The 12,922-nt window shown below is 44.9% G+C and overlaps 1 protein-coding gene across 8 annotated transcripts in view; it reads left to right on the top strand.

Annotated features, from left to right (window-relative positions):
• SMOC1 (SPARC related modular calcium binding 1) overlaps positions 1-12,922 on the top strand; it is a 181,570-nt gene that overhangs the window by 113,844 nt on the left and 54,804 nt on the right. For 7 of the 8 annotated variants that reach the window (XR_012159431.2, XM_073348486.2, XM_073348487.2 and 4 more), the window contains exon 6: positions 11,651-11,740. Coding sequence is in view for 7 of the 8 variants with exons in the window: in XM_073348486.2 (XP_073204587.1) it covers positions 11,651-11,740 (90 nt within the window). In the remaining variant the exon portion in view is untranslated. The remainder of the gene's footprint in view (positions 1-11,650; positions 11,741-12,922) is intronic. The other variant, XM_073348483.2, reaches the window with a different exon arrangement.

Below are 12,922 nucleotides of genomic sequence, written 5' to 3' on the forward strand. Positions count from 1 at the left end.
AGGTCGTAAGCAGCTAGTCTGTGGCTTGGAGAATAAAGATTGCTTTGTTAGAGCAAAATTATTTTGCCTGCATTGTAGAAAAGGCCTCTTATTTGAAGTGTGGTTCTCCCCTGCATATTCAGTGTGAGTTCTGTATGTGGATGCATACAGAATGCTCCGTAGGGAGGTTACAGGGGAAATTCTCCCTTACTGTCAGTTACCCCATGAAGAGTTCTTGCCCTGCTAGTCAGTGCAGGCAAACAGTCATCTGGGTACTTAACGACGCCATTGCCACACTAAAATGAAGGAATAATCCTCTTCTGTCCTCAGGAGAGGCCCATGATAGTGGAAGCTTAGGTGGCCTTCTGGCTTATAGCCAGTGTCCTCCTGTGACAATGGCATGGGGAGAGAAGTTTTTGCAGCGGTCAGCATCGTACCTTCCAAGGTTAGATTTTCCAGCTCTGCTTGCAGAGATTTATTTTTCTCTCCCTCTTCCCAACAGGTGATGCAAGTGTACAACAGAGGAAGGGGGACTTGTGATGTAGACATATGGTTTCAGGATTGCACACCACACTGTCTTCTCTGCCCAATTAGCCATGTCTGTTTCTTCTTTGAGGGCTTGCTCATGTCGATACCATTCTAGGTGTGTGCACGCCCATGTGCACCGGTGGAGATTTTTTCCTTAGCAGTATCCATAGGATTGGCTGTGGTGCCCTCTGGAGTGCCACGCTCACATGTCGGTATATCAGGTGCCACCGGCCCTATGCCCTTTCAGTTCCTTCTTACTGCCCATCATGGTTGGTCAGAGCGCCTCTGTCCCTGACCTTGCAAGTGGTCAGCGGTTTCCTTCTTCACTTTGTGTATTAAAGTTGTAAATAGTTTTGTTTATTGTAGTTAGTTAGTAAGTAGCTGTTAAGCACTAAGAAAAGGAGTACTTGTGGCACCTTAGAGACTAAAATTTATTTGAGCATAAGCTTTCGTGAGCTACAGCTCACTTCATCGGATGCATTCAGTGGAAAAGCACTGAATGCATCCGATGAAGTGAGCTGTATCTCAAAAGCTTATGCTCAAATAAATTTTAGTCTCTAAGGTGCCACAAGTACTCCTTTTCTTTTCATGAATACAGACTAACACTGCTGCTACTCTGAAACCTGTTAAGCACTGTAGTTAGTCAGTTAGGGTCCCAGTGGGGACTTTTCTGGGTTTTAAGCCCTGCGCTGACTGTAATAGGCCTATGCCTGTTAATGACCCGCTTGGCAGCTATCTGCAGTGCTTGGGGGAATCTCATGTAAAAGAAGTGTCGCACTGTAAGAACTTTCATCCCAGGACACACACAGAGCACGACATCCGTTTGAGAGCCCCCCTGGTGGAGGCTGCTCTTTGCCAGGCCTTGGAGCCGTCCCAGCTGGACTCGACTCCCAGTACTTTGGCCTCGTTGCACAGTGCACCTCCAGCACCAGGCTCTACCCAGCACAGTTTCTCTTTGCTGGTGCCCAAGAAGAAGTCGAAAAAGTGGGACCTGGCACCGAGAAAGAAGGATCAAGGGGCATCGGGTAAAGGACCCTCTTCGGGCTGCTCACCCACCCCGGAGCCACATGGGGATATATCCCCTAGGGGACCTCCTGCTCCCCCCCTCCCTTCCAAGGGATCCACCACCAACTCCAGGGAGCAGAAGGGGACCCATATTCATGGCGGAGTCAACACCTTCCCAGCTCCCAGAGAGCAAAGGGCTCTCCCAGTGCAGCTGGCACCAAGTGCTGCGATGGAATCGGCAAAGGCTCCCTATGAGGGCAAGCCAGCCATGAAAGCCTCCCACAAGGTGAGTGTAAACTGCTGGTCTCCGGAGCTGAGGCAGAGCTCTTTGTTGCTGCGCCCCTGGTCTCGGCATCAGCCCAGGTCACCAGTTCGCTGCTTCAGATCGCTGGCATCGTGCTCCTGGTCTCCACTCTCTCATCAAGACTCACCCAGAGGGAGGCGCCAGTCACCATATGGTCAGCATTGGTCATCCGCCCACCAACCCTATCCATGACGTCAGTCGCAGTCACCTACACCACAAGAACATTCCCCAACATGATGATGATGATGCTCCCCCTATTCCCAGCACAGATCCCTATCTTCAAGGCACCATTCACAATTAGTCCCCAGGTGTAGGCATCAACAGCCCCTCCGTGGTCATCGGAGGAGGGTTCTTCCAGTATGGAGAGGGAGTTCAGCCCCTCGCTGAGACAGCACCACGGCAACTGGGCTCTTGAGGCTGCATCCACCTCCACGATGCCATCCTGGCAGCAGGGCCAGTGGCCAGCCCAGTGGCCCTATTGGAATGCCTGGGGCATGTCGGTTATGCTGATGCCCCCTTCGCACCAATTGTCAGTCGCCACTTCAGACAAGCATTTGGCGGCACTGGGCTTGGTGTGCGAAGCGCAGTCAGATGCCAGGGTGGAAAGGCAGGTGCCCACTCAGAGACCTACCCTCTTCCCCAGGCCTTCCCCCAGTGATGCAGGGAGGAGGGGGAGATGGCGGAGCAATCAGACACCTTGTTTAATGTGCTTTCCTCATTAACCCCTGCCTGTGTCATGCTTCTGGTGCAAGAAGGGGTCCTAAAGATTGCCAAAGCTCTCTGGCAAACCCCATCCTCAATCCCACCCACCTCCAAGAGGGCTGAAAACAAGTATTTTGTCTGAGCCCAGGGGTTTGAATACTTGTACATCCACCCACCGCCGGGTTCATTGGTGGTTTCTGCGGCCAATGAGAGAGACAAGCAAGGGCAATTTAGTTCCACCCCCAACAAGGAGGCGGCCAAGAGACTGACCTTTTTGGAAGGCAAAGTTATTCTATGGCCAGACTTCAGTTCAGGGTCGTGAACCACCATGCTCTTCAATTGACGGGACTCTGTAAATTCAAGGATTCCATGCCCCAGGACGTGGCACAAGAATTTGGGGCCCTTGTTGAGGGCACTACAGCAGCTCAATGTTCCCTCCAAATGGCATGGAACGTGGCTGGTTCGGTTGCCTCAGCAGAGGTCATGAGACGCAGTTCCTGGCTTCAGACCGCAAGCCTGTCTGAGGAGATGCAGTCCTCAATCCAGGATCTCCTGTTTGATGGGTTTGAGCTCTTTGCCGAGCAGACAGATGCGAGGCTGCATGAATTAAAGGACACTCAGGCCACCCTCCGCTCGCTGGTTGCATATGCCGTAAGTCGGCAAGAAAACAGTTCCGGCCACTCCTGCTGCCAAGGTCTTGTCAGTCTCGATGTGGGTCTGCAAGGAGAAGGGATAGGGACAAAGTTTTAGTAATCACTGCCCTTTCTTTTCCCATTCACCTGTGAAACCTGGCATGGCAAAACATCAAAGGGGCCAGAAGCATTCGTTTTGAGGGCACACTTGAGAGCGATGCCCCAGTCAACTGCCTGGATCTGCCACCTCCTTTCCTCAAATGTCTTCATCCCTACTGTTTGGCCTGGTCATGGGTTACCTCAGACCGCTAGAAATTGTGGCACCATGGGTATTTACAAAATGTGTGCCCCTGGTAGCCGCTTACCTGAGGCATCAGAGAGTTCAGGTCTATCCTTAACTGGACAATTGGTTCATCAATGGCAGGTCGCGCCTAGCAGTTTCAATCTGGTGCGTTCCACCTGTCGTAACCTGGGACTGTTAGAAATCGACCCTCATACCAGTGAAACAAATAGAGTTTATAGGGGTGGTCCTCGAGTTCATGCGGACCAGAGCTTTCTTTCCAGAGGCTCGTTTTCAAGCCATGTCGGATGTGATCTCCCATGTAAGGGGCCACCTGCTCAGCACCACCCACGCTTGCCTAAGGTTATTAGGCCACATTGTAGCCTGTACTTGCATGATCTGTCATGCCCAGCTCCATCTCCAGCCACTGCAGGCGTGGCTGACATTGGTTATATCCCCCAACAAGCACGACCTAGACCTCTGGTCAAGGTGCTGGACCACATCCAGTTGTCACTGGCATGGTGGTTGGATCCTGGATGTATGTTGGCAGGAGTTTCCTTCACAGCCCTGGTTTCCAATGCCTCGGACCTGGGCTGGGGAGCCCGCCTGGGCGAGCTCAGCACACAAGGCTGCGGTTTGTGGGTTGACCGCTCCCTCCACATAAATGTCAGGGAGCTCAGAGCGGTTTGCTTGGCCTGTCAGGTTTTTTGGTCCCACTTGAAGGGTAAGGGGGTTCAAGTCCTGGCAGACAACACCACCACAATGTTTTATATCAACAAGCAAGGCAGAGCCAGGTCATCAGCCCTTTGCCAGGAAGCTCTCCAGATCTGGGACTTCTGTGTGTAGCATGTCATTCATCTTATGGCAGTGCACCTCCCTGAGGCCAGGAACATATTAACAGATTGCCTCATCAGAATCTTCTCATCTCGCCAAGAATGGTCACTCCACCCGGAGGTGGTCAGCGTGATCTTCCGAAAATGGGGATCTCCCCAAGTGGACTTGTTCACGACTCGTCAGAACAGGAAATGCCACACATTTTGCTCATTTCGGGGGATCAACAGGGGCTCCTTGTCGGATGCTTTCTTACTCCCATAGTAGGGGGTTCTGACTGGATCTCCTATCCCAGAACCACAGCAGGCTCCTGTACCTGAATCTAGCAGCGCTGCACCTAACAGCTTGGTTGGTGCATGGTTGAATGCAAAAGAGCAGGAGTGCTCAGCCTGTGTCCAGCAGGTCCTACTGGGAAGTAGAAAGCCCTCCACCAAAGCAACCTACCTGGCCAAATGGAAACTGTTCACGTGCTGGGCCTCGACCCAAGGGGTTAGGCCTGAGCAGGCCTTGGTGCAATAGATCCTGAACTACCTTCTGCATCTCAAACTCCAGAGCTTGTCCCTTTCATTGATTTAAGATCCACTTGGCCACCATATCAGCCTTTCACCCTGCATTCCAGGGCAGGTCCGTCTTTGCTCAATACATGATGATCCGGTTCTTGAAAGGTCTGGAGCAACTCGATCCCCATGTCAGAGACCCTGTCCCTCCATGGGACCTGAATCTAGTGCTCACACGGCTCATGAGAGCTCCCTTCAAGCCCTTGGCTTTCTGTTCCCTTCTTCTGCTCTCCTGGAAGATGTCATTCCTGGTGGCGATAACGTCTGCCCAAAGGGTCTCTGAGATTAGGGCACTTACCTCCGGAGATGCCCTATACGGTGTTTTTCGAGGACAAGGTCCAGCTGCCCTGTACCCAGCTTTCCTGCTCAACGTAGTTTTGCAATTTCACATGAGCCAGGACGTATTTATTGCCAAAGCTACATAAGTCTGAAGAGGAGTATAGGTTGCATTCCCTGGACATCAGGAGAGCACTAGCCTTCTACATTGAAAGGACCAAGCCATTCCGTAAGTTGATGCAGCTGTTCATCACAGTGGTGGATACGATGAAAGGTCATCTGGTGACCACCCAGAGGATTTCATCGTGGATGCATTCGGTTTTGCTATGATCAGGTGAAAGTGCCTCCACTGTCAATCATAACTGCCCATTCGACGAAGGCGCAAGCCGCCTCAGTGGCCTTCCATGCCCATGTGTCAATTCTAGGTATCTGCAGATACCTGGTTGTCTATTCATACGTTCATGTCTCACTACGCACTTACCTAGCAAGCCCGAGACAATGCTGGCTTCAGTAGAGCAGTGTTGCAAGCTGCATGACTGTGAACTTGGAGCCCACCTCTAGGGATACTGCTTGTGAGTCACCTAGAATGGAATCGACATGAACAAACACTTGAAGAAAAAATGGTTATTGTTGTTCGTTTGAGATGTGTTGCTCGTGTCCGTTCCATTACCTGTCGTCCTGCTCCTCTGTCAGAGTTGCCAGCAAGAAGGAACTGAGAGGACACAGAACCTGCAGCGTCTGATTAAACCAATGCATGAGGGTGGCACTCCAGAGGGTGGCACAGCCAATCCTACAGATACTGCTAAGGCAAAAATCTCCATCCGCGCACATGAGCACTCGCATGCCTAGAATGGAATGTGCATGAGCAACGCATCTCAAAGAACAACAGTTACGAAAGGTAGATAACATTTTTTTTCTAGCCATCCAAAGAACACCATGAGAAATGAAATATATGATCCCATCATCCATCCTGGGCTGCTATGGATCTGAGGATAGGGCACAGATGCTCTCTCTTCACCCCGAGTTTTGGGAAACTGCAGCCAAGAGCGAAGTCCCCTTGATGATTCTGTAGGTGCACATCAATTCTGATCTGGAAACATTGCCATCTTGTGGTACTAGGGTACATGGTTCACTTTCTATTTCTGTCCCTCTGCCCATATTCTATATGGGGAGCTGCTACATTTGCACAGCTTTCCTAAAGCTATAGGGTTTTTTAGCTCCTTGCAGGAGGCAATAGATTGTAATTAATAAAGATCAAACATTTTCTTGGCATTTTAAAGGGACTACATATCCTGCTTTTTTACTTATGATATTGTATTCCAGGAACTTCTGGGAAATCTGAAATGCCCTAGTTTTTCATTTTATCAGAACCCTCTTTTTTTTTAATAACTACAAAATGTTTTTGTTTATAACTTACTGCTGTGCCAGTGTTTTACCTCAGTGTTTTACCAGGAACAAACAGTCCAGTGGAACGAGAGTTCAGTGTGACGAGCAATGGCTGGAGTGAAAAGAAAACTCAAAGGAGAGTAGACAATATCATAGCTGCTGTTCTGCTCCAAGTCGAAAGCCTTGTGAGACGCAACAAGTTTCACTAAAACTTGTTGGGAACATTGAATTATTGGAAAAAATCCTCTGGTCTGAGAAATAGACATGCAGCTGGAAGCAGCAACACCAGAGTGTACTTTGTAAAATAAAATGTACTACTTGTCTCGTGACTATTACATGACCCCTAAACAAACCAAAACAAAATACCATGAGTTTCTGGTTTTTGATTTTTAAATAAGTTCACCTCTGTTACTGTATTTTTTTAAAAGTAAATGTGAGGAGGAATCGTGTTTCTTAAACAGGACAGGTACTGTGTTGTCTTGTGTTTGGAAAGCATAATTTTGGGTGCAACCATGATGGATTGAATAATTGAAAATTCAGCCTTGGCAGTTAAATGGGGGAAAGTGTTGTGTGAGGTTTTATTTGTAATATCAAGATACTTAATTTTTAGGAAGATCTTTTTATTTATTTCTGTTATTTAATTTATATTTCTATATTTTTATAAAATAAAAACACACAGTTCATAGGCTTGGTTTTTTAGGGTTTGTTTGTTTTTATTTTTCATTTGGGCATTATCCTGAAAATCAAACCAAACTGATCATTAAATGGCTATTTCTGGATAACTCTAAAAGGAAGGCCTCAGTTTTTTGAGAAGAAAAGGAGTACTTGTGGCACCTTAGAGACTAACCAATTTATTTGAGCATAAGCTTTCGTGAGCTACACTTCACGAAAGCTTATGCTCAAATAAATTGGTTAGTCTCTAAGGTGCCACAAGTACTCCTTTTCTTTTTGTGAATTCAGACTAACACGGCTGTTACTCTGAAACCAGTTCTTGAGAAGGAGTCAGTATTTATCAAAAATGTTGTATTTGTGACTGTTTTTTGGGGTTTTTTTTGTTTGTTCTTGAGATAGGCCTAAAACAACCTCCCTGATTAAATCATGCTGAACTTTGCCAAAGTTCAGATCTAGATTTGGATACAAAAGTTGTGGCTCAGATCTATTTCTAGCCCCCCCCTTTTTGATTTCTGAAACTGTTTTTAAAATTGAAATGCAATTCTCGAGTTACTCAGTGGATAAGCATTCATGGTAACATTATAAATAAGCTTATTACCATACTGGCAGTTCATTGTGCCCAGTCCTTTCCTAATCATATAATTTTTTCAGACTGCTGTATGTCGTGTTGACGTCTAAACTGTTATGTTGTTAACTGCTTCAATGGCGTGGTAGAATATCACCTAAAACTTTATAATTTTTTTTAAAGTAGTTGCTGTGGTTTCATGAGTCATATTGAAGCCCAGCACCTTGTTCTGACTTAGTATGAAGGTTGACTTACCTTTCATTAGCCTCATTTTTAAAGGGATAACATCAAGATAAAAATCAAGGGCCAAATTGTCGTCTAATTCCTATGAAGCCAAAAGTGTTATACCAGGAAAGTATTTGCCCTGTATACCTAAAAATTTCCTTACCTCTGTTACCAAGGGTAATACTCAACAATGTTAAAATTAATAGCTGGTTGTAAAACTAAGTTCAAAATTTTTCACAGGGGTTAAAATTGTGGTAGTGAGGAATTAACTGGGATTTTTCTATTTTGACAAAAAAGTAAAAGTGCATCCGTTTGTGTTTTTGGTTTTCCACTGTTCTCCATTTTGAAAGCCAAAATGTTTTGAGGTTTTTTGTTGGAAACACTGGGAAATTTCAAAAGAAGAGTAAATTCCACGAAATTCCATAAATTCCATGAAAATTTCCACATCCCCCATAAAGGGGCCATTTTTGGTTGGGAAAATCTCTAAACCAAAAATGTTATCACTTCATTTCATTTTACTTTTCATCATTGTTGCTGTCTGCGAACTTCTTTCACTTCCCTCAGCTTGGTCAGTAACAGGTCTATTTCACTTTCATTTTCTTGTTTTATTTTCTGGCTCAGCTGTGTGTGTGTGTGTGTGTTTCTGACACTACATGGAAATTTTAAACTTAAATTGAAAGCAAAACCTATTCCTTGGAAGTTCATTGACATTTTTATTCATATTAGGTTAAAGCCTGACCCCAGTGAAGCCAAAAGCAAAATTTCCAATTTGACTTCAATAGGACCAGGATTTCACCTATTGTTTGTTTGTATAGAGCTGGTCAGGAATTTTCCATTAAGGATTTTTGGCAAAATGCAATTTCTGCACAATTGAATGTTGAGAAAATTTCAACTTTTCCAAAACTTTTTGATATTTCTGCCAAGAAAACTGAAACTAAATATGTAAGGTAATGTTTGTAATAAATGTTTTTCATTTCAGTTTGTTGAACTAACTAGAAACATTTCATTTGGATTCAGTTTAACATTAAACTGTTTCTCATTAGTGCCTCATTGCCTCCTGGGAGTTGTTGCTTGATGTCTCTCTCTCTCCTATGGACTGGGCTAGACAGCATCTCCCATGATGCACAACATGGCTCAATCAGACAGGAGATGGTTGCATCATGGGAGTAGTAGTTCAGCCACTCCTGCAAACTTTTTCTTCACCCCATACCATCTCCTATGAAGGAAGCCCAGTACTGAGGCTAGACCTTTTTTTTTTTTTAAGCTGGATAACTTTGGTAACGTTTGTAGTTTTACTTATTAAAAATTACATAAAATCTCATACTTCATGTAACAAGTTGATTCTCTGCAGGGGTCAGGAAGGAATTTCCCCTTCATGTAAGGTATTAAAACAGGACTAGATCCATTGTGGGGGTTTCGACCTTTCTCTGAAGCCTAATATATTGATCACTGTCAGAATACAGGGTGCTGGGCTGGCTGGATCAATAGTCTGAGCTGGTGTGACAAATCTCCTACTCTTAGAATAAGGAAATGATTGGTCTACAGGGAAATAAAATGCATTTGTATATTTACTTAATATAAATGGCTATGCAAAATAGAGGTTGAACTTGACTGTTACTCAGCAGGACACCCTACTAGCACTCTGTTGGTGTCTACCCAGTTAGTTTCCTTTGTTAAAAGCAAAAACACATTTCTAGCCCTTTTAGGTGTAAAGAAGACATTTAGAATGTGCCTCATTGGTATGCTGTTTACCTGAACCTGCCAGGTGAACAGCCAGCATGGAACGACCACTGTAAAGGAGGAATACATTGACCCCATTTTATCACAAGGGCATGCTAACTCTGAAGCCTAATGATGGAAGTGTTAACATTAACTATTTAACTGCTGGTCATTTTAGTAGAAACATCTAGCTATTGTTGGCGTGCAGGCAGAGCTGTGGATTATGGAAGGAGATTGGGTGGAACCCTGCACCCTTCTCTTTGGCCTGATCACTGATGCAAACTCTATTTAAAATACAAAGAATGATTAAAAGATACAGCCAGTGCATAAATGTTAAATGTATTGGGCTAAACCCTGATTCTTTTTTCCTACTTAGCTTTTACTTGGTTTTTATTCAGGCAAAACCATCATTAAATGGGAGCCTTGCCCAGGCCAGATCCCGTGAGCTCCTGAGTACTAGCCGTTACTAGTCTCTTTACTTACTCCTGCAGCATTGGCCATTTCAGCTGAGAATTTGGCCCATGGATATAGCCCTGTTTTATACATTATATGGTAAAAATTGTATGCGTTCTGTGTGTTCAAATGTATTCTAACTACACTTGTTAAACATATAGACAATGCATGAATCAAAGAGGCAAATGAATAGAGGTTCTCCGTTACTGTCTCTCATCTCTCTTTTATTTTCATGGAATTGCACAGATGAAATGAAATTTGAACCACACTTCTTCAGTTTGGGTTCCCTTTCTGATTGATGTACCTAGAAATAAATAATCAGTGCTCTGATGAAAAGGTATTTAAGCTCAAGTCAATTTAAAAAAAGCAGTCTGTAGTCATGAGAATATTGCCTGAATAGTCTTGTTTTCCATCGATTCTGCCCTCACCCCAGCCTCAAATATTCTGTTATGGGCTTTGTAACTGTGAGCTCCCTCCCTTTCCCATAATGTGTCTGGTGTGAGGTCATGCAACAAAGGCTGTGTTGTAAGTTTCTAAAAGCACAACATGCAAGAAATGTACAGGTTTTCACCTCACCCTCACTTTATACAGCACCACAACACACTACAGCAAGACTGAACCAAGGAGTTGAACTGACTGTCCCAATTATTTTCAGTGTAACTCTGTGTTTTTCCCTTTCAGATACTTCTACCACCACCACACATACTATAGTTTAAGGCCATGTAGAGATGGGCCTAGAAAGGGACAACAAATTCAAACACCCCATAACTTTGAGAGGGTGGACCTCAACCTGAGCCCAAAGTTAGCAATCAGTGCCTGTCTGCATAATGTGATTGGCATCTAATCTTTTGTCTCTATGGCCCCTGTGATTTTTGTTTTTTCTTGTGGATTTGATTTTGTTTGATGTAAGCTTTTAAAAGGGAAAGACTTCACCCTTGTTGCCAGAAGGCATCGAAGCATAGTGTATTGGGGAAAGCTAATCTAAGAAGTTTTTTTTCCCCATGTCTTATAATCACGTCGGAGCTAGAGGGCAGCTTGACGTTACCACTGTAAGAAATAAGTTTTCCTATTGACAGACCTTTTCTAACAGCGCTTCAATGAATGGTGATGCCCGGCTCCACGTTGGTAAGTTTCAGAAGATGTTCTTTAAACCAAGAAGATAATTAGAAGGACTTTCGTCCATTAATTCCCAGCTCCCTGGTGTCACAGGATATCAACTGTGTGGGATAGGCCCACCTGATCCTAAAAGATGATCTCTAATCAATGCATCAGGGAGAAGGGGCAAATACCCATAGTTTATATCCGTGTTATGTGTGGGAAATTCTCTCTCAAATCTAAAGGTAGTGATCAGTGCATGTTTACTGTGAACTGTGACATACCACTAGTGTCCAAGTAAACTCTGAAAATGTATTATGTCTTGACTTTCCATCTTTCTGTCTGTCTTTCTTCTCTCTCTTGGACTTGGCCAGGCCATGTACAAATCCCAATTATTCAACAGTACTGGAGAGTAGATAGTATTTACCTCAATAATGGTAGTTTCTTTTCGGTTCTTTTTAACTCTCAATTCAGATGATGGTTCGAAGCCCACGCCCACCATGGAGACCCAGCCGATTTTTGATGGTGAAGGTAAGAGCCTCCCTTTTAAACAAATTTTTCTCTCTCCCTCACATTTGTTGTTCAAACCCTGGCTTTAACCTGCAACGCAGTAACACCCTGAATCTTATAAATTGTCTACAATTCAGAGTGCCCTTGGGACTTGAGGTATTTATCCAAATCCTTTCCCATCCTCCCTTCTTCCCTGGGATCCAGGAATAACACAAGTTGGACGGAACCTTTGGATAACCTCAGAGAGGAAGGCGTCATGGCTAAAAAATGCTCTGAGTCTGAAATGACAGTTTCGTATATTCCGTCCTCCTCCCCTTCACACCCACCCCTCCCCCCAGTATTGGTACAAGGAGTTTTGTAACCTCTGCAAACCACAGCAGCTTCCCCAAAGGGAGGGGAAGACTAAACGGCAGTCTGTGAATGTTGACTTGGAGGGAACATGTTGGGAGGTTTCTTCATTGATTGCTTGCCTTCAGTGATGCACTTTCCATTAAGTAAATGAAGTCTGCGTCCTGGGCCCACCTGATCCATGGTCCGCCAAGGCAGTTTCCTCTTTCAGGTGTGCCGACCCAGTGACTGTTGAGAACTGTTGTGCCTCAGTTCCCTGGAATCCTTCAATTAAAGCGAGACTGCTGTGATCAGTTATAATTTAGATGGGAGCCAAAACCTGAACCTCCACTATGAGCCCCTTTGGATGTCCTGGCCAGGGGAGAGCTGCAGATTTTATGGGTCCCTAAGATTTTAAGATGGAGTTGAAACCAAAAATCAAAGGGATTTGGCAGGTCCAGGTGTTGCCGTCAGTAGCTCCTCCCTTCACCTCACACGAATAGGTGGTCGTGATGGGTTTTGGTTTGGAGGGGTTTTTTACGCTAAAATAAGCGTATTTAATCGCAAGTGACTGCAGTTCCATCATTTGCATGGACCTAGCTTTTATAAAATTCTTTGTATCCGCTTTAAAAAACAAAAAAGATACTTAGGCCAAAATTTTGCATTCCCACATAAATAAACAGAGGAAACAAAACCCTAGTTGTCAGTCTCATGTTTACATACCCCCCCCCCCCCCAAAAGTGTTCCTTCTAGCAGCCATCTGGTATTGTATTAAATTGCTGTTTGTAATAACAGCATGCTGCTGGGCTTTCAGTTTACCCCAAGATAGTGGTGGTGAATGCACAACGGAAGGAATGCACTAAGAAAATGTGGACT

This window comes from Lepidochelys kempii, chromosome 6 (assembly GCF_965140285.1).
Source record: "Lepidochelys kempii isolate rLepKem1 chromosome 6, rLepKem1.hap1, whole genome shotgun sequence".
Taxonomy (NCBI): domain Eukaryota; kingdom Metazoa; phylum Chordata; order Testudines; family Cheloniidae; genus Lepidochelys; species Lepidochelys kempii.